The 26,387-nt window shown below is 43.2% G+C and overlaps 1 protein-coding gene across 1 annotated transcript; it reads left to right on the top strand.

Annotated features, from left to right (window-relative positions):
- The first annotated feature begins 20,693 nt into the window (after positions 1 to 20,693).
- Positions 20,694 to 24,896, top strand: LOC120738291 (ZP domain-containing protein-like). The gene is made up of 10 exons (XM_040039480.1): positions 20,694 to 20,877; positions 21,222 to 21,362; positions 21,487 to 21,630; positions 21,713 to 21,775; positions 22,017 to 22,075; positions 22,400 to 22,590; positions 22,677 to 23,077; positions 23,346 to 23,445; positions 23,943 to 24,138; positions 24,231 to 24,896. The coding sequence occupies exons 2-10, from the start codon at positions 21,241 to 21,243 to the stop codon at positions 24,371 to 24,373; spliced, it is 1,419 nt and encodes a 472-aa protein (XP_039895414.1). The 5' UTR covers positions 20,694 to 20,877; positions 21,222 to 21,240; the 3' UTR covers positions 24,374 to 24,896.
- The last annotated feature ends 1,491 nt before the right edge of the window (positions 24,897 to 26,387 follow it).

Here is a 26,387-nt window from a genome sequence, read left to right as displayed (position 1 = left end):
GTCTCTATGGAGATGGGGTTTTTTTTGGGGGGGGGGGGGGTAACAGGAGGAGAGAAGCTGCAGAGAGGCGTGTAAGACTGCAACTCTGCTTCCTGGTCCCAGCTCTGTATACTCATATTTTGGGGGGTTTAATAAATTTGTCCATATTTCTAGAAATGAGAGCTGCTCCATCCAAAGTGGGATGGATGCCGTCTCTCCTAACAAGACCAGGTTTCCTCCAGAAGGTTTGCCAATTATCTATCGCCACAAAGAGGTTGTGTGGCTACATCATCTTTCAGATATGGTCTATTTTTGGACACACCTTTGTTTCTTGCTCTATGTAGTTGTTTGTTTTATACCAAGCACAGTGAAGTATTTCAAAAAGCAGTTCAAACCAGTCATGCATCTCTGTCATGCTGCTGACTGTGGAAAATAACTACAGTCACGCTGGCAGCATGTTTGTACCATCTGCCTGCCAACTGACAGTCAACCGAGACATTAACAGTAATTAACAAAGGAAAGAACCAAGAAGAAGGCAAGATAGCAGACCTGTTGTAAATGATGGTAGAGATAAAATTTGCTGTAGAAAGAAAGAACGAGGACTGTGAGACAAGCATCATCATTTTTGCATTAAAACTTCACACGCCACCTTAAAAGCTCAAAGTGATCTGACCTAAATTTCTACTGAGTTCAAGATCTTTGAATGAGAACAGGGCTTACACCGATCACTTTACATAAAACCGCTGACAACTTGAGACTAAACCAACTCAGATCTTTATCAAGAGGTGCACATCTCATTATTCTGATTTGTTTTTTTTACAAACTGATAATCTTACTTCATCATTAAAATAACATTTGTGGTCTCTGCTTCTCTTTTTAATCTATAATATACTTTTTAAATTATATTTCCAAAGATAAGAAAACATTTATTATTTGATGAAAGATAGACTCTTTCATTTTCCCTCTCTGTTATCTAAGCAGAAGCATTACTCGGCTTCACCCAGCCACACACATGTTTTACATTTCTCATGTCTATCAAAAGACTAAATCACTGTTAAAGCATCAGTGGCATGTAAGCAAATAATTCCTTGTTGACACGTCTGTTGTTCTAAGTGTTCACTTCATCAGTGTCAGTGTTACCTGAGAATTTCCCATTTAAAGACTGAAAGAGCTTGGCCGACTTCGAATCTCTGTGATGAATGCACTGAAAAGAAACAAAGACGTTTGTGCAGATATTGGTGTATGTCTTGATCCATGCTGCATCAGGTATGGAAAGGACTCTGTTTTATGTTTACAGTGGGAGAAACATTTCATCATCATCCTGGTGACTTCTTCAGTCTCAGCTGACTGCAGGTTTCCCCAACCTTATACACAGTACGTTTGCACAATGACTGAAACCAGCCCACTGACTAACGATAAACTGTGAGCTCAGTTTCATCATCATTAATATTTAAATTTTTCATGGCCATTGATCAGTGGCCATGAGTACCATTCACACAGAGGTGAAGAATTGCTGCAATCACAGCATTGTAAGATCCAAGGTGTTCTCCAGAACACCTTGGATCTTATTGAGAAGGTGAGAGATTGGAACTGTGTCTTCATTCCACCTACTTCACACACAAGGGTCAGTACTACAGGCAGAAACATGGGTGTGCCATTAGCTCCCCAGTTTCACCCAATTTGTACATGGAAGAAGTGGAAAAGAGGGCTTTGCTATCCTACCCTGGAACACAACCAAGCCATTGGTTCAGATATGTGGATGACACCTGGGTGAAAATCAAATCTCAGGACGTTCCACATTTCACGGATCACATTAACTCGGTGGAGCAACACATCAAATTCACCAGGGAGGATATGAAAAGTGTCAGGTTAGCCTTCTTAGACTGTGAGATTGCCATCAGTAATGGGGGACATCTAAAAGCTGACGTGTACTGTAAACCTACACATACGGATCAGTATTTAAGGTTTGACTCTCATTATCCACTGGAGCACAAACTGGGTGTCATCAGGACGCTACAACACAGAGCGAACACCATCCCCACAGACACAGCGGCCAGGGAAGCATCCATCCATTTTCTGCTGTTTAACCAGGGCTGGGTCATGCAGTCAGCAGTTAAGGCAGACAAGCCCAGACCTCCCTCTTCCTGGCCATTTCCTACTGGGAGCACACCAGATGATTTACTCTATCTAGAGTGTCCTGTGTCTGCTCTGGAGCCTCTTCCCTTTGGGACATGCTGAGAACACCTCAGCTTGGAGATACTCAGGAGAAATCCTGATCAGATGCCCAAACCGCCTCACCGGCTCCTAGTGATGCCCATGAGTAGCAGCTCAACACTGAGCCCCTCATGCTGTCAGCCCAGCCATGGTTTTTGTGAGGTTTCTGGTTATTTTATGAGACTGTTTAGTTCTTGGCTTTCTACTGTCAGTGTAGGGCTTTAGTCTCATTATTGTTTCTATGATGTTTTTCCTGCCACTCTGAAGTCTCTTGAGTTTTTTCATGTTTTGATATTTATTAGTCTGGCCTCCTTAGTGTCCACTAAATATTGATTAATTATTCCAGCAGGCATTCATTATTATTATTATTATTATTATTATTATTATTATTATCATCAGTTTTTGTTTTTTTCAAAGACATTTATACCTTGTTCCCTGCTTTTTAGAAACTTGCTTCTATGAGCCTGGCCTGTATTATCTGATTTTAAACCGATCTACATGAATGCATATGAACAAAAACAAAAAAAAGAGAAAACAATAGAAAATGAAACTATTCAATGCCACTGATCCAGATAGATGAACTCACAGCAACTTAAAAAAACACACACAGGATAAGACAGAAGAGAAGAGAGAAACAAAAAGTTAAATACTTGCTTTATTTGCACAGCACCAGTCTGTCATGAGAGCATTACACAATGTACAAAAAGAGCCGTGTTGTTTCCAAATACCATTTGACAGAAGGAACCAAATTGATCCAGAGTTGTCGACTATAAGAGGGCAGTGAGCAGCTACAAATGCCTGCCTTGACCAGTGTTGTCTGAGAGAACAAAGACGAAGGGGGGGGGGGGTGAAAGAAGTCCAGGCCCTTGTAGCAGAGGTCAGGGGCACCTGAAGGGTGAGGTGCATGAGTTCACCATTTACAGCAACTTCTTGGAAAAGCAAGACATTCTGGTAAGAGAAAGAGAGGAACAGAAAGCGAAATACCTCTGCTTTGTTTGCACAGCACCATTGTGCAATGAAGCGGTGCCAAAAAGAGCCGTGCTGTTTTCTGAATGCCATTTGACTGAAGAAACCAAACTATTAAATGTCTGACAACTGATATCACAATAAAAAAAATCTAAAAACTGAAATAAAAACCCCACGGAGAACTTACAAACATAGAAAGGCGCTGCAGAGACTGAAATCCTGTGAGGCAGAGCTAATTACTGAGCCAGGATTCTACACCTATTATTATTACATCCACATGACTGTGAGTAAGTCACAAAGCACAGTGTTTTATCCTGAGGTCATTGTCCATCTGGACTCGCTGATTCTTTATTCTGTTGTGTTTCTATGTAAAAGACACAAAGATTCAGAGACCAAACTACGATATGATACATTTGAAATCCTGTGCTATAAAAATACAGGTATCTGTACTGTGACACAATAAAAAAAAGAAAGCTGTATCAACACCGGCCAGTGCTCAGGCAGTCTTCATATTCCTGTATGTGATGGTACAGTTAGTATACGACCTAGGCAGAGGAACAGGAAGTAGCTCAGACTGGAAGGAAAACCAGATCCGGTGTGTGACCTTTGATGTGGGTGGCACTTGAACATGCTGTGTGGAACTGAGACAGTCCAACGGTTATAAGAATTTGCTGGCAAACCATGAATGATGAATAATGAAGTGGGTGAAGTAAGAGAATGGATGGAGACATGGAGCAGGTGAAAGTGAGAAGCCTACACAGCTCCCGCATGAAGGCAGTAGACAGGACAAGCTGAGAAAATTAAACTGTTCACATTCATTTTTGGTCCCAGCATTAAAGGTTATTAATGTATTAATGTACTAACTTAAACCAAACATTAAAACACTTTCTAAGGCATCTTAAATATTAATTATTAAATATTCCACCAGGTGTTTCTTTTATTTGCTAATTTTATCATTTATTTTTACCCTGTTCCCTCTTTGTTTAGAAGCTGGGCTGTGCGCCACCCTGCATTTTGATCATCTGATTTTAAACTGTTCTACATGTATGCATATGATTGAAAAATGAAACTAAAACTATGCAGTGCAACTGCAAACAAAAAGCAAAATACCTCTGCTTTGTTTGCACAGACCATTGTGTGATCGAAAGAGTTGCAAAAAAAGAGCCGTGTTGTTTACCTGAAGGCCATTTGACTGATGAAACCAAATTATTAAATGTCTGAGAACCAATGTTCCCTCTAATGTTTCATGTGTCTGAGCGAACACACAAACTCCCTGAGCAAACCCTTGGACCACTGTGAGCAACAGCAGACGTGTGCACTGTGGTCACACCAGCATCGAATCCATCCAAGTTACATGTTTATTAAAGTAATCAAATTACTGCATTTATGTTAGACTACTTTTAATTAACTGCTTTAGCCCACTTACAATGAAAATCTTTGAAAAAATCTTGTTCATGACCTGTGTAGCATGTTAACACTATTGGAAGTAAAAATAACTTGAACTCCAATTTTGAAAACACAACTTTCCTTCTTTCTTTCTTTCTTTCTTTTTTTTAAATAAAGCTCTGACTTGTATTATGAGTCTGTGGTCTGGGAGAGAGTCTTTAACTCTGTCTGCAAAATACAGTAAATAATGACCAATGTTGGCCAATTAATTATATAGTTACTTCTTCAAAAAAGTTACTGAGTTTTGCAAACAACAAAGTTTTGCAGCTGTTTACCTAAAAATGCAGCCAAGGCATTTTTTTTAAAATAAACATTTCAAACTATTTACAGAACAATCAGCTGTTCTGCATCAAATCTGATGCCACACAAATTATTTGTGCCGCTCCAAAAAATAATTTCTGTCCACTATGAGATGAAGGAGAACAGCAGCCTGATACCTGCAGGCCTGACAGCAGCAGATGTATCACTGCTGTAACACCTGTAACACTCAGCAGTCGCCTCATTGTTCTGACACACACAACAACACTATTGACTACACTACACACGAACTACACAAGATTTGCGCTAAACGTGGCAAATCTCTCACATCTCAAACACGCCGTCACTCCTAAAACTTCCCCCTCCCTAAACCACTAAATGCCATGTTGCCATATCATGTTTTGATTGGTCGACATGGTACATTTTTCCACCAATAGGAAAGGCTGGGGGTTTTTGGTGTTGTTTTTGCTCACAGGCTTTCGAGCGTTTTCCTTATAAAACGCCGTTTTTACCGTTTCTTCCCGCAGTAAATATAAACAACGACAGTATTCAAGAAGAAAACCAAACATTGCAGATATTTTTATCATAACTCTGGTTTTACGTGGCCGATCAACACAATTTAAAAACTGGTATAAAGTCCTCACTTTTTCCGTTAATTCTTCCGTCTGTCCTGCTCACATCTCCAATGGTTGTACACGTTGTCATTAACGTGGCTTCACTCCACATCAGCCGCTTTGCTAGCTAGTGATGTGGGGATCGATCCTGAAATATCGATTCCTCCGATACCAATCATTTATGTTCTAGAATCGATTCTCTTTTTTTTTTTTTTTTTTTTTGTGTCCCGTTTGGATCTATAGCCATCAGAATTGTTGTCTTAAGGCCAAGAAAGATGCCAAGCGGATTTATTTTACCAAGTGGATCGTCATGGCCTTGCCATATTGGTCCATTTGATTGACCTTTATTATAATTATGAATTTATTTTATTTTCAGTTGCTACAAACGGGACAGACATGACTGGAGGATAGGACAGGGAGAAAGAATGAAAGAAAGAGAGGGAGAGAAAGAAAACCAAATGGGAGAAGAGACGGTGAGAAGGGGGGGAAGAAAGAAAAAACAAACAAACAAAAAAAAACAAACTCCTGGGTCACCTGTATGGAGAAAAAAAACAGAAGAGAAAGCAAACAACAAAGAGCAACATAATAAATAAAAAAAACGGCACCATCACAATAAACTAGCTAGCAGTAGATATCAGTAGATACTAAATAATAAACGATATTGTGCAGCACGCAAGATAGACAGCGCACAATGTGCTTTGAGGCAGCAGCCAAGAAAGCTGTAGTCCGCGTCTGTGAATACCCGTGTGTACACCTGTGTGCATACCTGTGTGGATCAGCATGCTTGCATTCCAAAGGTTTCTCCATGTAACGATCTGCTAGGGAGTGTGGGGAGCCACAGCCCCGTCCTCCAGGGTATGAAGCAGGTATGGAGGAGATCCAGACTCCAGACATCCAGAGGCCCCCAGAACACAAGAGACCAAGGAAGACCAACAGAGGGGCAGCCGCGCCACTGTCCCAGTAAGAGCTGAGGAGAGTCCCAGATGAGGGCTCACTCAGCAGCCGCGGAGCAGAAGCCAGGGGGAGTTGCAGTGACGCGCCCGTGAGCTCCGCCGGCAGCCAGCTGTGCCTGAGTGACCGAGCCCCAGGCCGAGAGGCCGGGGGCACCCCACCTCCGGAGTGGCCCGAGCGAGCCCCAGGCTCCAGGCCCCGATAAGCGGCCGCCAAGGAGTGAGCCGGTGTGTACCCGGACGCCCACCCCCAGACACAAAGAACCACCAACGCACCGACACCTGAGGGAGTCCGCCACTGGCAGGGGAAGTGGTGGTGGGTGGAGATAGGCCTCCAAACCTTGGAGGGCCTGAGATGTCCCCAGGGCTCTAGAATCGATTCTCACATTAAAATATCGATATTTTAGTAATTTAGGGTAAATTTGTAGTTTATCATTAACAGGAACACAGTGGAAAGAAACTATATCATTCGGATTGTCTAAATTCAAAGGAACTACTTCCTCTTCCGCCTTTCAAAGTCATGTGCGAAATACGGCTGTGTAAATGTCTCGCAGCCCCTTGGCATGCGCACTCAACACAATGGCTGAGCGTAATTGTGCAAACGTATATTACCTCCACAAACAGCTGAGACGTGGTTTGCGATACATGTGGCAAAAACGTGAGGTGTTGTAGCTATACTTGCCAACCTTGAGACATCAGAATTAGGGAGACATTAAAAAGGGCTGTTGGGGGGGGTGATAAATACATTTTACAGGGTTTATTTATCGGATAAAATACGTGAAATGTCACCGTTATTATTGGCTGGCCCGGAAACAGCGGGGGTGTCCAAATTCAGAGGCTGCTTCCACCTGAGGACCCGGCCTTCGTGGTCTAAAGAAAGACGGGTAGTACGTCATGAGCTCCCTCGGTGGAGTGAAACTCTGCCGTCTGCTCCTTGCAATCTAAAATATAACCGGGCGCTGATGTAAACTCTCGACCGTCTCACACTTTGCTTAATTCGTTTTCTGTTTGATATTTATTCAGCTGTGTGAATCCCTCGGGAACCCTCCCTCGGGATTAATAAAGTTAAATTTAATCTAATCTAATAACTTTAATCTCAGCCAAACCGATTTACTCACGAACAGATAAAATACTGAAAAAGCCAAACAATAAAATTTTTAAGTTATCAAAGTGACTTATATATCATGTTTAACCCGAGTAGCGAAAGACCGCGGGGGTTTGAAGACGATGTGTTGGTGTCATGAATCGCTGTGCGGCAGGCAGGAGTTGGACCCAAAATGCAGGCACTCAGGTACGAGGTTTAAACACAACGAACTCAGCTTTATTGCTGGCAGGGGAAAGTCATACAGAAGCAAACTAAACTGGAAAATGACAAACTAAACACACAGGGAGACCTACACAGCATGAGAGACGACATGACACTGACTCAGAGAAACACAGGGTTTAAATACACTGGGAAGTAACACGGGGAATGAGACACAGAAGGAGGGCACAGCTGGGAGAAATCAGGACTGACGAGACAAGGGAGCAAAGCAGAACACATTCACATAAGACACAGACCTTCAAAGTAAAACAGGAAGTATTATAGCGGCAACCTTCGGTCCTTCTTTGCCGCTTCTGCAGAACGTAAAGTTTCTGACTCGTGCTCTTGTTAAGTCTCTTGGATGCCTTCCGGTAGTAAAAAACGAGGCGAAGGAAAAAAGGGGCAAAACATTTATTTTCCTTACAAATCGAAAGGTACAAAACAAATGCCTCTGGTGGGAGCTCCGTTTATATTCCCTTTGTGTTACAACACAAAATAACATTAAAACGGCGACGGTCAGAAAACTGTTGCTCCACGTCCTGCTTGCTTACCTAACCTTTTACCCACACCCCTCCGCATGCGGGTCAAATACACACCCCCTTTACGACATCCACCAACACTTTACAACAACAACAGACTAACAAAACAGGATTAATTTATGGAGCACAGCATATTACATTATAACCTAAAATGATCAAGATTATAATAGAAACTTAAAGATCATGACAAATACTTAAATATGGCATGATGTAACTGAGTAAAATATTGGCCTGGACTTGGCTCCAACATCCTGGCCCCTAATTGTTCTTGTGAGCCATAAAACAATTACTCCTATACATACACTTATATATTGTTCAGAACAACAAATCAAACCTTCCAGATAACGAACAGGCAAATATACAAAGTACTTGAACTGCTCATATGGCACATTAATGTCCTTGTTCCAACAGAAACTTCGTTTGTCTTGTTACAGCAGGAACTCTTCTTAAGCTGGAACATGTCTTCGCGGATGCGTGTATGTTGGGGAGATTAGGGAATGGAGTCAGAGGTTCAAGCACATGACTCACCGTAGGAGACCAGCCTTTACCGCTGTCTCTTGAGTAATATGTAGAAGGGGCGCTACATATCACACTCTAGCAGCACACAAAGCTTCGCCACAGGTCGTAGGAGAATGTTTTTGCTGGTTTTCACCTTGGCTTGACGAACCCGACCTTTGGCATCCTCAAACGTCTGAATCACTCGACCCATTAGCCATGAATTTCTTGGAGCGGAATCATCCACGATGAGGACAATATCACCTTGACTGATATTTCTTTGTGGCTGGGCCCACTTTTGTCGCCTTTGCAAGTCTGGCAGATACTCCTTGATCCACCGTGTCCAAAACAAATCCGCCAAGTACTGGACTTGACGCCATCTACGCCTCGAGTACAAGTCGCTCCTGCTGAATACTCCAGGAGGTAGCGGAGTTTTGGCTTTCATCAAAAGCAAATGGTTTGGCGTCAAGGCCTCTAGGTCGTTCGGATCGGTAGAGACTCTTGAGATAGGGCGGCTATTGATAATCGCCTCTACCTCACACAGCAGTGTGTGCAGACCCTCCTCATCAAGGATCTGCTGCTCCACAACGGAGCTGAGCACTTTGCGTATGGACCGTATCTGCCGCTCCCAAACTCCTCCAAAATGCGAGGCAGCTGGGGGGTTGAATATCCATGTGATGCCTTTAACCAACAAGGCTTCTTGAATCTTTGCATTATCCAAAGCACGCACTGCTTCCCGCAGCTCCCTCTCTGCACTTACAAAGTTTGTTCCATTGTCAGAACGCATCAACTGAACCTGTCCCCTCCTAGCAATGAACCTCCGCAAGGCATGAATACAAGAGTCCGTGTCCAACGAATTTGCCAACTCAATATGCACAGCCCTCACTGTCAAGCAGGTAAAAACCACGCCATACCTTTTGATCATGGTCCTAACCCTTTTGATTTCGAAGGGACCAAAGTAGTCCACACCGACACTTGTGAACGGTGGCTCATCGGGCGTGAGCCTTTCAGTAGGAAGATCTGCCATGATCTGACTTGCCGCTTTCCCATGATGCCGTCTGCATGCGACGCACCGGGACAAAATCTTCCGGACAGCAGCATGAGATCTTAGTATCCAGTACTTCTGCCGTACCTTTGATAGGACATGATTCCTGCCACAATGCCCAAGATCCTCGTGAGTAGATCTGAGAATGAGAGTGGCTATATGCTGATCCTTAGCCAAGATTGCAGGGTGTTTTAACTCCTCTTGCATGCTAGATCTGCTCAATCTGCCACCCACTCTCAGAATGCCATCCTGTACAACTGGCGACAACTGACAAAGAGGGCTATCCTTTGACACTGTCTTTCTTTGTTGCAGCTTGGCAATATCTTCGCCAAACCGCTGCCCTTGACTGAAGCGCACGATCTCCACTTCTGCCTCAGTCATGTCACTCAGAGAAAGTGGCAAGATGGGAAGGTTAGCCTTGAAGTGTGTCATTTGCTTCTCCTGCTCCAACCTTCCATCATAGAGATTCGCTTTTAAATCCTTCCTCTTTTGAGCAAGAAGCTTCAGCACACCTTTTAATCTCAAGACCCATGCAACGGCTCTTTTAACCCGACGCCAGCTTGAGTAATGATGAATGAGCTGAGAGGTGGCGTCTGCAGCTTCTTCAACCACAAGAGCATATACTGATGCTTCTTTGACTTCTGGGTCGTTACAGATTGGCTGGCATACACTGTCTGGAATTTCTGGCCACTCCATTTCTGGTTTCAAAATGAAATCTGGACCCGTGATCCATGTCTTTGCCTTGAGAAAGGCACCAACACTGAGCCCTCTGGAAGCAAAGTCTGCAGGATTGGCCGAGGTGTTCACATATCTCCACTGAGAGACAGCTGATCTATCCTTGATGGCAGCAACTCGATTGGCAACAAACGTACGAAACCTCGCTGTTTCATTCTTGAGGTACTTAATCACCGACGTGCTGTCCGTCCAAAAGACAGACTCCTCCAACTCCAACTCCAGTTCGGCTCTTACCATCCTGTCCATCTTTGCTGCCACCACTGCAGCAGTAAGCTCGAGTCGTGGTATGGTAACTGGCTTCAATGGTGTAACCCTGGCTTTACCAATAATGAAAGCACTATGTGGCTGGTTCAGATTGTTTTTTGAAACCAGGTATGTGGCTATGCCATACCCCCTTTCACTTGCGTCGGCAAAGTGATGAAGTCGAGCTGAAGAGATCTTGCCAAGGTTGACTGGTCTCACACATCTGTCTACCTCAAACCTAGCTAAGTGGTGCAAACTGCCGACCCATTGTTGCCACTGCATAGACAGAGCTTCTGGCATGAAATCATCCCATGCATGCTTTGTTCTGCTTAGCTCTTGCAGGATGTGCTTCACTGGCAAGATCAGAGGGGATAAAATTCCAAGTGGGTCATATATAGTGCTTACCATCGAAAGCAGTCCTCTCCTTGTGAGTGGTTTGCTCTCAACCAGAACTCTGAATCTCAGCGTGTCAGACTCCACGCACCACTGAACCCCTAAAGCTCTTTCAATAGGGAGGCAGTCCCTTTCAAGATCGAGCTCCTTGACTTCTTTAGCCCTGTCATCCTCAGGTATAGATGCAAGCACCGCTCTGCTGTTGGAAATCCACTTCGTGAGCTTGAAACCTCCTGCAGCGCACAAAGTCCTGAGGTCCCGAATCAGTGAGATTGCCTGCTCTTCAGTGCTGACAGACTTCAGGCAATCATCCACATAAAAGTTCCTTAGAACAGTGTTCGTCGCAATATGGTTGAACCTCGCCTGATTGTCCTCAGCACACCTTTGCAGCGCGTAGCATGCACAGCTTGGTGAAGAAGTTGCACCGAACAAGTGAACTACCATTCTGTATTCCTTGAGGCCTTTATCAAGATCTCCCTGTGGCCACCACAAGAATCTCAACAGATCAGCATCTTCAGCGGGAACCCTGACTTGATGAAACATGCCTTCAATATCAGACATGAAGGCAACTGGTTCCTGCCTGAACCTCATCAAAACACCTATGAGGGAATTGGTTAAGTCTGGCCCCTGCAACAGCTGTGAGTTCAGTGACGTGCCTTGATACGTGGATGCACAGTCAAATACCACTCTCAACTTGTGCTTGGTTGGGCGGTAGACCCCATGATGTGGGAGATACCATATTCTGCTACCACTTTTACAAGTTTCTGCCACAGGAACTTCTTCGGCATAGCCCCTTTCCAGTGTCTCTGTCATAAACTTTGTGTACTCTTGATGAAACTCACTGTCTCTTAACAGCCTCCGTTTCAGGCCTTCTGCTCTTTGTACCGCCACAACACGGTTGTTTGGAAATGCAGCCCCCTTGTTCTTTAAAGGAAGGCCAATGGTGTAGTGACCATGAACCTGCTTCACTGACAGTGACACAGACTCCATAAATTGTCTGTCTCTGGCCGACATTTCCATTTTCTCAGATAACTCATGCTCAGGGAAATCATACCTCATTTGCTGTTGTGAGAGCTCCTCTAGCTTTGTCACCGATATCCTGTTCACCATCACCGGTGGCCACTCAACAGCTCCTTGAGCAACACCCTCTTCTCTTAGCAGAGGTCCATTAATCGTCCAGCCTAGTGCAGTTTTTACAGCATATGGGCCGTTGCCCTCACTATTGATAACCTTCCAGGGCTCAAGCGCCTTTGGTACATTCGTGCCTATTAACATACCAATTTTTCCATCAATCTGCTTGAGCTGAACCTCCTTCAAATAAGGCCATCTGTCCACATCGCTTTGTTGTGGAATGTTCTCCTTTGTTACTGGAATCTCTGCCTGTGTGAAAACCTGGGGAATCTTCAAAAAGTTGTCCTCATCCAAACCACTGACCTCGAGACCCTTAACGACATGAGTACTGATTGTCGCTTCCTTTCCCATAGTGCGGAGCAGAATGTTGGACCTTTTTCCTGTGACCTGTAAATCCCTCATCAGCTCATCTGTACAAAAGGTTCCAGTGCTTCCTGGGTCTAAGAACGCGTATGATTCAACTGTTGTGTTGCTCCTTGAACATCTGACCTTCACAGGCACAATTGAAAGTGCACAGACTGCTTCGCCAGCCCCGGTACAACCGCATATTTCACTGCCTGCTGCTGGAGAAAAACTTGCTGCTGGTTCTCTGATACTTTTACTGTCACTATCAGGAGAAGAGTACTGCTCCTTATGCAGAATGGTGGGATGTTTCTGAGAACAAGTCTCACACGTGTGTCTTTGCTGACAGCCTTTGCTCAGATGCCCCTGTGACAGGCAACCAAAACACAAGCTCTTTGATTTGAGGAAATCAAGCCTGTCTCTGTGAGGCTTTTGCTTGAGGAGTCTGCAGGTACTGAGGTTATGTCCTCCCTTATGACAGAAAAGACACTGTCTTCCACCTGTAGAGCCTACATTTTCCCTTTCCCTCTTTGTCTGCTCTGCACTGTTTGATACAGGTGCTGTATTAGTAGCAAAGATGCTTTCCCTCTCCTTGAATTTCAGAGCATTCTCTTTGCACACCTTTGCTTTGCCCTTGTCTCTAGACAAAGTGGTGTCCTGAATGTTACCAAACAATGGGTGAGAAGCGATCTTTGCCTGCTTCTCTACAAAACTGACCAGATCAGCGAATCTAACTCTCATTGCTGTACGTTCTTTAATGTCACAGGCGAAACCCCTCCACCTTTCCCTTAATTTAAAAGGAAGCTTGGAGATGACTGTTCTCATATTAGTAGGGCTATCCATCTCCTCAATGTACTCCATGCTGTCTACTGTGTTACAGCAACTAGTGAGGAACATAGCAAACTCCATCAGTGCATCACCATCCTCTGGCTTAATTACAGGCCATTTTAGAGCTCTTTCAATGTAGGCTGAGGCAATAGTATATTCATCCCCAAAATGCTTGTGCAGAAGCCTCTTAGCTTCAGCGTAGCCCCTGTCAGGATACATGTGCGAACAGCTACGAACAAGAACCTTGGGTCTCCCTTGGGTGAACTGCTCCAGGAAGCGCAACCTATCTCTATTGCTGTCTGTCCTTTCCTCAATCCCATGCTCGAACGCTTTCATAAAAAACCCAAACTCCAGTGGATCCCCACTGAATACTGGAACATCCAAAGGAGGGAGAGTGGATGCTTTCTGTTGTTTTACTAGGAGCTCTGTAATCTCGTTTTGTCGCTTCATGACATTCAACAAGTCTTTAACATCAGCCATCCTGCCTTGACTAGTAATAGACCGGCTATTATCCTTCTTATTCAATGGATGAGGAAGCCTGCTACTCCTTTCTGAGCCCTGCATTATCTCTGACTCACATCCTCGACCGACATCTTCATGTTCTGGCTGAACCAAACCAAAACTGGCCCCAATACTTTGGCCCGGAGATCTTTGGCAGGTAGCCATTTTGTTGACCAAGTCAGCAGAAGTGTTATGGGCTGGCTCCTTCACAGTCAGCACCTCAAGCTTTGCGTTAGCTGCAGCAATAGCTGTTTGCAACTCCCATTTCTCCCTTTTTGCCTTAAGAACAGCTTCTTGTCTGTCAATCTCCATCTTTTGCTTTAATGCCTCAGCACGCGCTACCAGAGCAGCCCTATCTGCCTCAATCTTTAGCCTGGCAGAATATGTGGTCGAAGACACAACAGAAGAGGTTCAACTGCTTCGATGTGCTTTACTGCGTCTGGACGATATTGCTGAAGCACTGTCTGCAGGCTCAACTTCAGCATCAACCATTCTTGCTTCAACTGCTTGCATTTCCACTCCTTTTAACCATCTCTCGACTTTCTCCACAAAACTTCTCAAATAGCTAGCCTTTGGCTCATACCACTGTGTCTGATCATGAAGAAGTTCCGACTCAGTCAAGTGATTTTTAACTGCATCGTTGTTTTCACAAAACTCAATATATATTTTTGAGAAGTCAGTGGCTAATTTAACAGACACTTCCTCAAAATTGCCGTCATCTTCCATAAGCTCCTCAATCTCTTTTATCTTTCTAGTAAGATAACCCAACTTGGTTTTCCTTGTCACTTTAAGATGCTGAAGCTTTTCCTCTTGTGCTTTAAAGGTTGGCTTGGAAACTCTTTTTTCCTGCTGCTCCATATTAATTGCGCTGCCATAAACCTTTCAATGCAATTAATCCTTTACACAGGCCATGTACCACTTAACCGTACAGGAATTTTCACAAACCGTAAAGCAGGCACAGCCTCTTACTTTTCAGATGCGGGGTTTTCTTACTGCCGAAAGGATCCGGAAACACGGGAAGACTGAAGCGCATCCTCTTTCACGTCCCGTTTTCCAGTCTTCCCTTGCCGCGCCGCGGGCCGATTAACTCTGTGCGCCGGTGACGTGTGCGTAATCCTCTCACTTTCGGAGCAGTTTTCTGACTATTATAGCGGCAACCTTCGGTCCTTCTTTGCCGCTTCTGCAGAACGTAAAGTTTCTGACTCGTGCTCTTGTTAAGTCTCTTGGATGCCTTCCGGTAGCAAAAAACGAGGCGAAGGAAAAAAGGGGCAAAACATTTTTTTTACTTACAAATCGAAAGGTACAAAACAAATGCCTCTGGTGGGAGCTCCGTTTATATTCCCTTTGTGTTACAACAAAAAATAACATTAAAACGGCGACGGTCAGAAAACTGTTGCTCCACGTCCTGCTTGCTTACCTAACCTTTTACCCACACCCCTCCGCATGCGGGTCAAATACACACCCCCTTTACGACATCCACCAACACTTTACAACAACAACAGACTAACAAAGCAGGATTAATTTATGGAGCACAGCATATTACATTATAACCTAAAATGATCAAGATTATAATATAAACTTAAAGATCATGACAAATACTTAAATATGGCATGATGTAACTGAGTAAAATATTGGCCTGGACTTGGCTCCAACAGGAAGTATAACACAGAGACGCAAACTTGACTCGGTGGAGACAGCAACTAAGAAACACAGACATAAACCATAAGGCAGAGGACTCTAAGAACCAAAATACACAGAGGGAAATACTCAGCTTGGAACACAAGAAACTAGACTTGAGGGAGTAACAAAAGACCAACCATGAGAACATAATTCACAATACAGAGTGACAGAAAACACAAGAAACTCAAACATGCAAAGACACAGACGTACACTGAACAGAGTGAACATCTGTACAAAATACAAGAATCACAAAGAACTAAAAACGCTGGGTCAGGAGACCCAGGACCCTGACAGTCGGTCGGCCCAGATATTTGAAGTTTACACTTCAAACATTCTTCAAGCATTTTCACCTGAAAATATGTTAAAAGTTATTTTGCAACCCAGAAAGAGAAATAAGACTAATATTAAAACTAAGTCGCTGCCGCCATTGTTGGAAACCGGAATTGGCTGGGTTTTTCAATTTTGTTGTCCAGGTGGAAATTCGGGAGAATGGTGGCCCCGGGATTCTCCCAGAAAAATCGGGAGGGTTGGCATGTATGGTTGTGGCAACATCACTAACCTTGTCAAACACCTCAGAGTAAATCATATCACAGAATATGAGGCGCGTATGTTGAGACGAACTGAAGAGGAGGAGAGGGACAGGTGCTGCTAGGGCGAGACAGACGTCTCTCACGGAGTCCTTTAGTGCTGCAGGCAAGGTGTTCAAATAATGCACAACTTCAGTTTTTTTTATTTCTATATGATGAACTCTGCATTATTAAGTGATAAGAACAAGAAACAAGAGAGACGATCAGCTGATCATTGATCAGTTTCATGATTGAAGTAGCAACAGGAGAGGGAGGGGGAGAGAATGAGAGAAGAAGAGGCAGCTGTTCAATGTAAAGACAGAATAACTCCAGCTTTGTATCTTTTTCATTGTAGCTGAAGTCTGGGACGAATCGCGTTCCTTTCCCCCTCAATACGGATGTGTTGTAATTGGTCCAGCCCAGAGTTGATCGTGACCAACTGGCTAATCCACCACCTTTCATTGTTTATACCGTTACAAAGACAAACAAACATAAAAATGAAAAATCATCATCGGCCCACCGGGCAAATGTCCGGTATGCCCAACGGCAGGTCCAGCTATGCGATCAGCTGGTGGGTAACAGGCATCTCCGAAAACGTTAGAGCACTTATGCAAATATGTGATGTCTTGATGAATCGAGCAGATACTTGAAGTTTACGCAGCACCATTCTCGCATGAAAATATCTTTAAAGGTTATTTTGTGACCCAGACAGAGTAATATTTCAAACTCCGCCACTCTGCGTTCCTCCGCCACTGCCTCGTTTGAGTTTTGGACGAAATGGATTCTGGGATATTGCATTTCGTCATTTCGAGCTGATTGGAGACCAGAACAGCCAATCAGATAATTTTGCATCCAGGTCTGTGATTGGCTGGCTTTGTGGCACAAATATAACAGTGTAGAGAAAGAGTTGAGTGTGCACGGGCAGAAATGTTGAGAGCGCGAGCAACATGTTGCGAGCGAGCGCAAATGCAAAAACTGAGCGAGAGGGGCTGCTGTTGTGTGTGTATAATAGCAAACACTGAAATACATTTTTTGCACGCAACAATGAATTTTTTTCACTCAAATTTAGCTTTTCTTCGCTCAAAATAAATTTCTCCTCAAAATACAACACTTGTACCTGCAAACTTTTTTTTACATGCGCTCAAACTTTTTTTACGTGCGCTCAGAATAGTGGCACAAAAATAACGCCATACGGCTCTAAGAGCCGTTTCGTTTGCGACCGACACATCACTAATAAGGACGCTGTCATAGCCTGTCAACGACGTTGATTAGCTGCGTATATATGAATGTGAATCGCGTGATTGGCTGGACTATGGGATAAGGTGGCATCGTTCTAATCCCATACAGGAGCAGCCAGTCACTCACTGACTAACACTGCAAAACAGAATTGTTAAAGTTTTAATGTTAATTTCAATTCAGGTTAGATTATTTTTCTGTGCGCAGAGACCGTGCCAGCAGCTTAGAGGGAACATTGCTGAGAACACATATGTATTTAACTTTACATCGTCAAGCAAAAGGAGAACATTCAAACTATGCAGAAGGACTCTGCCCAGATTCATGTACTGTGATCACCGTGATCAAAGTGACATCACTGCAGTGATGTCAGCTCGCTACATAGGAAATTCTGTAGTGTTAGAACAGATGCATTTGTTGTTTTTTTTTCTTTTATTGTTTATTTTATTAGAACAGATGTATTTGTGCTGTACTGAAACCTGGTGTGATGTGAAACTATCACGTGGATTAAACTGGTTTTTCAGGCGTAACCCTGTGTTTACGAGATAACAATAACACGGTCTGTGTGCCAGGAATCAGATAATCAGATAAGTTAGGTTTCATTTACTCATTCACAGTATATATATTTTTAAACAGGTGTGTTTTCCTGCTCAGACCAGTTTGCAGCTCTTATTGTTCTCTCACATAGCGTGCATGCCACTAGACTTGGCAGGACTGTGCCCTGCTTCGTATATAAAGATGCTGCAGGTGGATGTGAGCAGCATCTCTGGAGACAGAGGTGGGTTTGGAGGATCATGGCGTCCACACTGATGCTCCTGCTTCAGCTGCTCCTGGTCTCACTGGTGTCTGCTTCTCATTTTTTTTGGGGGAACCACGACCTACACCTACAAAGGAAGAAACCCTGATGGCTCATTTAATGTGAGATACACAACGTTTAACTGTACTTAATATTAATGACAGATAATAAGTGAAGCTGTGACAGAACAGGAATCTCCTCTTTTCACACTGATTATTCTGACTTTTATTTCCTTCTGTGCACAGGTCTGATTATTCTGATAGAAGAAACAGAAAATGAAGTTAAAAATGTAAAAGGTGTCGCTTCTTAACTTATCCATTGAAACACATATTATTATTTTTAAATGCACGAGTGCACACATGTTGTCTTTTATAAAAGTTTAAACAAATAGTAAACTTAAAAAAACTGAATAAAACTAATAAAAGTCCGTTGTCACATAGTTGTTACTGAAAGATGCTCCTCAAAAAACTTATTATTTATTAGCAGTAGTATTAGTAGTTGTAATAGTATTGTGTGTTTCACTTTCTTCACCTCTAAATCCAGAGTGCCTTGACTAATAAATGGCTGCAGACGTGGCTTCCATGACCAACACTTGTTGTGTTAAAATTGTGATCACATGATCAAACACAGATACAGAACCTTCTTCTTGCAGATAATATGGAGTGATAAACTAAAATCTGACTGAGTTGCTTGTATGATGTTTTAAAGGTGGAAATTCGGGACAGAGACACCTATGATGGATGTTACTACTCCCTCTACTGGTATTGTTCCAGTGGATACTGTGGCTACACCTCCAGAAGTCAGAGAGGCAGACTGGACAGCAGCACCAGTGCTCCACTCTATAACAGACAATGGTGTGAAACTGAAACCGTCACCACACGGGTCGTCCCGAGCAACAGACCTTTTGAAATGCGGTGAGCATTTTTCATTTTAAGTATGAAGATACTGTTGATGTGCTTCATTATGTGTAATTATTGGTTATTAATTTTTATTAATTAATATTCATCTAAAGTCACCACAGTCATTAAATCTGTCTGATATTATGATAAAACAAGAGCTTGGTGGGTGGATGACTTTGTTATTTCTAAACAAACCAGGGCAGCGAGCTGCTGCTGGATCCCCACACGGACCTCTTACTGGGGCCATTCATGGTACTTGAACACTCTTGTGGATTTGGGAGAAAGATCCGACACTGGAAAACCAAACAGAGCACCAGAAGTTGCCATCCTACCTTTCCTCAGGTAAGCTTCCTGAAGTTTGATTTCTCTCACTGGGCCCACGTCCTCATTTCAGATTTGACAGGATTTTTAGTAGATAAAGGCGAAAACATGAGCTGAGCTGCGGTTTGGGGAAGGCCTCGAAGGGCACTGGTGGCGGCTACCAGGCCTGGCAGATCCCCATGTACTAAGCAGAAGTGAAGAATGGAAAGAATTGAAAGAATTAAAAAAGGAGAGGTAGGGTGGGGCACAAAAACAAACATGCATTAGAACTGGAAGGGCAGTGTTTGGAGGCGAGGTCCAGCTCCTGAAATTCAGATAATTTATCTCCAATTAAACTATGAGCCTCTAAACAGCAGAATTTAAAAATGTCATGTGGCAAAACCTGCTTCTCTGAAAAAGGAAAACAAGAAGTTCTTGTTTTTTTATCAACTAGCTGACAAATTAATTTTAGTTTTTATTCTATTGTCTACATATTTTTCTTTCTACCTTTTTGATCAGTTTTACAAGATAATACAAGATAATCATGCCAGTGAATGACTCGTGTTACTGTGTGAGACACTGAGAGAGACTTTGTTAATGTGTTTATTGAAGAGTTCCTGAAAACTGCCCACGGACATACAAGCTGATGTCCTTTGATCCTGATGGAGACAAAGTCAGATGCAGATATGGAAATCCAGGAAGTGCAGAGTGCGCCGTATGCACCCAACATTCAGGCTTCCACTTACACCAGGTTAGCTAAATTTCTAATCCACTGTACAATAACTCACTTGACTTTTTCCCCTTTAACTCCAAAATGTCCCACTGTCAGGACTCCTGCACGTTACATTACCAATACACTAATGCTGACCCCAGGGTGAATTCATTTGAGTTGGTGGTGGAGGATTTCCCACAAGGACACATCAGTCTGAGATACTCCGATGGATCCCAGTCCTCCAGGTCTCCTCTGTCCGCAAGAAGGAAACGATCTGCCACCATGTATCCAACAACTACATACCCCCCCACTACCACATCATGGTGGTGGTGGACAACTACAACTGCACCCACTACAACTACAACTGCACCCACTACAACTACAGCTGCGCCCACTACAACTACAACAGCCCCCACTACAACTACAGCTGCGCCCACTACAACTACAGCTGCTCCTACTACAACTACAGCTGCTCCTACTACAACTGCACCCACTACAACTACAGCTGCGCCCACTACAACTACAGCTGCGCCCACTACAACTACAACAGCCCCCACTACAACTACAGCCGCCCCCACTACAACTACAGCCGCCCCCACTACAACTACAACAGCCCCCACTACCACACCATGGTGGTGGACTACGGGCAGACCGCTGCAGGCGACCTCTTCTCCCCTCAGTAAACTACCGTTGCAGTTCTCTTTCCTTGGTAAGGCCCATTGTTGTCTCAGTGTTTGATGATGTGATGATGCAGCACACTCCGCTCTGCTCTGTTCTCAGCATGTTGCTGCTTTCATGACTCTGCACATGAAGACAGTGGTAACTGTGGTAGAAACAGCTGATTGCAGCAGACCTATTTACTCATGTGACCCACAGTTTATCTTAAAAAGTTAATATTAGTTTTACCTGTTTGCACTGAATTCTTCAGCAGCCCAAGAACCAAACTCCACTTCATGTGTTTGTTTAAAGCCTTAAACTTTTGCTATGCAGACAGCTGCTTCTTCCTGCTTTGGTAACGGATGCTTATTTGTTGCTACTCTAACTGTACTCCAGTGGATCCACCTGCTCCTTCATGCCAGGAGGGACTATACTTGCCCCAGTTTGTGCACCCAACACCTGCACACGGACAGCGCATTCATGCAGAGGTCAACAAAGAGGTGGAGATCAGAATCAAGCACAGGCTTCATATGCAGCGTGAGTGAGACAAAGCTTGATTAAGGAGGCCTGATGGCAGCGAAGCATTATTATCACTTCAGCAGGAAAGCTCAGCTCAGCATTAATGAGCTAATCCTTGTTTCCTTCTGTTGTTTTCTTACAGAATACAAGATATCATCATGAGCGGGCCAATGAATATGACCACGCACAGAACCACACATAATGAGTTTGTGCTTCGGTGGACGCCGTTCTCCAGCGATCTGGGAGATTATTTCCCAGTGTGCTTTGCTGTTGAATCGGCGACAGGGTTAGCCTCGGTTTCATTCCTTTAAACACAGAATTAGTTTGGGAGAGCAAAGTCATGATTGGACTCTTTGTGGGTTTTTCAGGTCAGGAGTGACCAGTTTTCCAGGCAATACCCACTCTCATAACCACGGCACCCCGACTTCACAGTAAGTGACTTTTTGTTGTTTTTAGTGCTTTAAAAAAAATGTATTTTCTGTCTAGGTGTGAGAAGTTTAAATAAATGTGCTTTTGGAATAAATAATGCCACTATGAACAAATTATAAAATGAAGCTCTCCTCATTTGACCTTAAGCTTTACAATTTCAAGAGTGTTTGAAGAAATAATAAAAAGGAAAATCATTTAAGTCACACATTAAGTCAACTTATCATCGTTCTAATGTCTCTTCAGGTCCGGCGTCTATCAGTCAGAGATGAGGTGTGTCATCTTGAAAGTTGGAACAGAGGAAAGTGAGTCTAAAGTTGTCTTTGATACCAAAATGTGTGCATTTTATTTTATAAGGTGATGTGTGTGTTCAAATATGTGACATATTTTCTATTTTCTTCACTGCATTCGTTTTATAGTTTTATAACTTTTTAACAATTGGAGTTGGAGGATTTTGACATATTTCTGGCAACATTAAAATAAACTGAAATTGTAAATCTTTAAATCTGTTGTGTTGGATTGCATTAGGTTTAGCTTAATGAAGAGTCCTTCGAATGGGTATCATAAGGTAAATTCTAAGTCTGTATGTTTTCTTACATCATATTTTATATGTTTTTAACTTGTTTCAGTTAAAACCAACGTGATCTGCACCGAGTCTGAAATGAGAGTAGAGGTGGAGAAATCGTCCCTCCGTGGACTCCGTGAGGATCACCTGCGTCTCAGTGAGCCCAGCAACACCCTCTGCAGCCTGGAGAGATACTCCAACAGCACTCACATCATCGGCGTCATCCCTCTCAATGCTTGTGGCACTCAGATCGAGGTAACCAGAGCTCCTTTGTATCTATTCTGTTGTTGTTGGTTTAGATATCAGAACGAGGACTGACAGAGTGATGTTTGACTCTGCAGGAGGACGAGGAACATCTCATTTTCAAGAATGAAATCACCACAGTGGATGACAGCAGAGCTCTGATCACCAGGAAACATAACCTGGAAGTAGAGTTCTACTGTCAGTACCCCAAAAAGGGGAACGTGTCACTGGGCTTCACAGCACACAGGAAGATTGTGGAAGTGTTTGATAAAGGCTTCGGCACGTTCACCTACCAGTTTGAGTTTTACCCCGACAACCAGTTCAGAAGCATCATTGATCCCAGTTCGTACCCTCTGGAGTACGACGTAGGGCAGAAGATTTACATGGAGATAGAAGCGTCCTCCATAGTCAACGACACAGAGATGTTTGTGGAGTCCTGCAGAGCCTCACCATACGACAACCCCAATTACCAGCCAACCTACTCCATCATTGAAGACGGGTACGCATGTGCTGATGGAAGTGTATATTATTTAGGGCACATCAGTTACCTCAACATTTGATCATTTGGCCAAGTTTGACACGAAAACCCACCATTGGATCAATATATAAAAGAAAAGAAGGAAAACCAGAGTTTTACCAAAGTTTTCTCTTTTCTTTGATTCTGAAATGCTGCAGAAACCCTGTGATGTCTCTGCTTCTGTAGCAGCTTTGATTGTAAGACATGGAGTTACAGCAGCTGTGTCGTCTTTGTGCTCGGCTCTGATTAGGTGCCCCGTGGACCCAACTGTGATGATCCATGAGACGGACAACAAGAGACAGTTTAGATTCTGCATCGAGGCCTTCAAGTTCATCGGTTTGCACGATCAGGTAAAGAACTGTAGATATCTAAAAGCTCCAATTTCTAAAAGCACTAATAAATATGCCCAATTTTAGTCTCATTTTAAAGGTATTTATTTCGTTTTTAGTTGCTTTTTTAAACTTTTCTTAGAGTTCTCTTATGTGCTTGTGGTGGAAAACTATTTCCACTACTCGTCAGTCAATGTCATATTACTTTTGAGACTCTTAATATTTGGTAAATGTATAAAAATGGCTCGAATTCCTGAACAAATAATGCAATACTGCTGCTGAACTGCTTCATTTATCTTCATTGTTTTGATTTTAAATCCATTGTAGTAGTCTACAGAGGCAAAATTACAATAACAAACTGTGCAGTAACACATGAAGTTAATTAGGCTGTGACATTTGTGCTTTCTCCTTGGCTGGGATGGAGAAGCAAAGGTTTGACTGCAGCTCTGCTCTTGTTCTACTAGAGGGGGCAACTGTACGTCTGCTGATATACTGACAGTGTGTCCTGTTTCACTCAGGTATACATCAGCTGTTCAGTAATGATGTGTGAAGCAGGTAATCCCAACAGCAGGTGCTCACAGGGATGCATCAACTCAAACCATCACCACCACTCCCACCGCCGAAAGAGGGACTCTGCCATCCAGACTGCAGCGCACTTCGTTTCCCAGGGTCCTCTGCGTTTGAAGAGGTCAGCAGACACCAGCATGAGTGCAGGTATGGAAACACAAAGTGCTTCTTAACATTAGCTTCTTTGTTTGACTTTCACTAAAGTGTGAACAATGCTGAGGTTCTATTGTGGTCTTCAGGGAACAACCTGAACCTGAACCTGAACCTGGTCTTCATCGCTGGATGTCTTCTTGCTGCTGTTGCCATGATCTGTGGAGTGCTCCTGTACAGGGCCAAAATGTCAAAGGTCAAATACCAGCGTTTGGCCTCGAGTGAAAATTAAGACAGCAGTGTAATCAGAATACCAGTTCCTGCATTACTTTTGAATGAACCTCATTTTGCTGTCAGAGTTTCGGTGTTTGTGTATCTGCTCATGTTTAAATCAATCATGAATTTAATTCTTTATAATTCAGCTTCATTTGTGTAGCGTGAACTCACAACAACAGTCACCTCAATTAGGTTTATAATGTAGGGCACAGTCCCAGCTGTTACAGCTGTGTTTGTGTTTGCGAGCTTTAAGAGAAAACAGACAAAACAGACTTTCAATGATGAATCTTTGGATTGTTGTTCGGTCGTGCAGCTTTACAGCAGCTTTTCTTTTTATATGTTAGAGTGTGATTCACAGAAAGTGTTACTGTTGATGTGTGCTCCTCTTTCCTCATCATTTTTGCTTTGAATATCTATGGCTATCATTGGACTGGTTACTATACATCTTTGTTATTAATCAATAAAAACATACGTGTTAGTGCTTCCTCAGTCAAAGTGTTACTCTTCATCAGCATCATATGACACATATACAGTGCCTTGAAAAAGTATTCATACCCTTTAAACTTTGACACATTTTGTCACCTTACATCCACAAACTTTGATGTTTTTTATTGAGGTTTTCTGTGACAAACCAACACAAAGAGCACAAAATTGTGAAGTGGTACAAAACGATACATGGTTTTCAAAATTTTAAGCAAATAAAAATTTGAAAAGTGTGGCATGCAATTGCACTCAGATCCCTCTGCGTCAATATTTTCACTGCAATTACAGCTGCGAGTCTTTTGGGGTATGTCTCTACCAGCGTTGCAAATGTAGAGACCAAAGTTTTTGCCTTTTTTTCGTTGCAAAATAGCTCAAACTCAGCCAGATTGGGTGCAGAGCGTCTGTGAATAGCAGTTTTCGAGTCTTGCCACAGATGCTCAGTGGGATTTCTGGACTTTTAATGGGCCATTTTAACACATTAATATTCTTTATATTTCCACACCATTTTTCACAGTGGGAATTGTGTGTTCAGGGTGATGAGCAGTGTTACTTTCCCGCCTCATGTAGCGCTTGGCATTTAGGCTCAAAAGCTCAACTCTGGTCTTGTCTTAACAGAACATCTTCCACCTGATTGCTGTGTCCCCTACATGGCTCCTGCCAAATTGCATGTGGCATACTTTTTTCCATTTTTGGATGATGGATTGAACTAGTGATGGCCTGCTTGAAGCTGACGCTCCGGCGCGAGTGTCATAAAAACCAGCACACTGTTTCAGAAACACTGTGTCGAGGCTTCATTCGTTTGGCCAGAGTCACGTGATCAGTGGCGTCCAAAGCTTCATTTGGAACGATAATGCTTTGGCACCTGATTCAGTGGTTCATAAGGAAGTGAATCATTCGGAGGATTTGTCGAGTGTTTTGATGGTGAGAGATGGCTAACCATGGATCATTCTATTGAGAAACAGGGAGCCAAAACTTGAAAAACTTAAAATGTCAAAAATCTGCTTTTCATAATTTAATTAAATAACTTTCACTTGTTAGGATTGAAAATTCTTGATTTCTCTCACTAAAATAAGTGGTTATAATCATTTTCATACACACATTGCAAATGTGCTCATAAGAGTTGGCACTCAGTCTTTTGAAGGTCAGAAGCCTCGTTCAGCGTGACTGTCCGACTGATATATTGTACGAATGACTTAGAGTGCAGAGTGGGATTGCAAACATGCTTACATACAAGGATAATGGTTAGAATAAGTCTCTGGGTCAGAGAGTCCCGAACATGATATCCTAAATCAACTTTGAATCACTAGAAGAACAATGGATAATAACATTAGATTATCAAGGCTAGGCAGGGAAGTGTTTTCCTTTTCTGTGTCTTACAGAGGAAGGGGCAGACACCACACCCCTTGTGGGGGTTTGAACAGCCGATTCTGCTTTCTTAATTCTTCGATAAGCCAGTGCCAAGCCAGCTCCGATCAGCAAGAACCCTGTTATCATGGTTCCGAATAGGTAGATATCTTCAGCGTCCTCGATCGACAGTCCCGCCAGGC

This window comes from Simochromis diagramma, unplaced genomic scaffold (assembly GCF_900408965.1).
Source record: "Simochromis diagramma unplaced genomic scaffold, fSimDia1.1 OVJJ01000567.1, whole genome shotgun sequence".
NCBI lineage: Eukaryota > Metazoa > Chordata > Actinopteri > Cichliformes > Cichlidae > Simochromis > Simochromis diagramma.
This window is presented reverse-complemented; position numbering and strand designations above follow the sequence as displayed.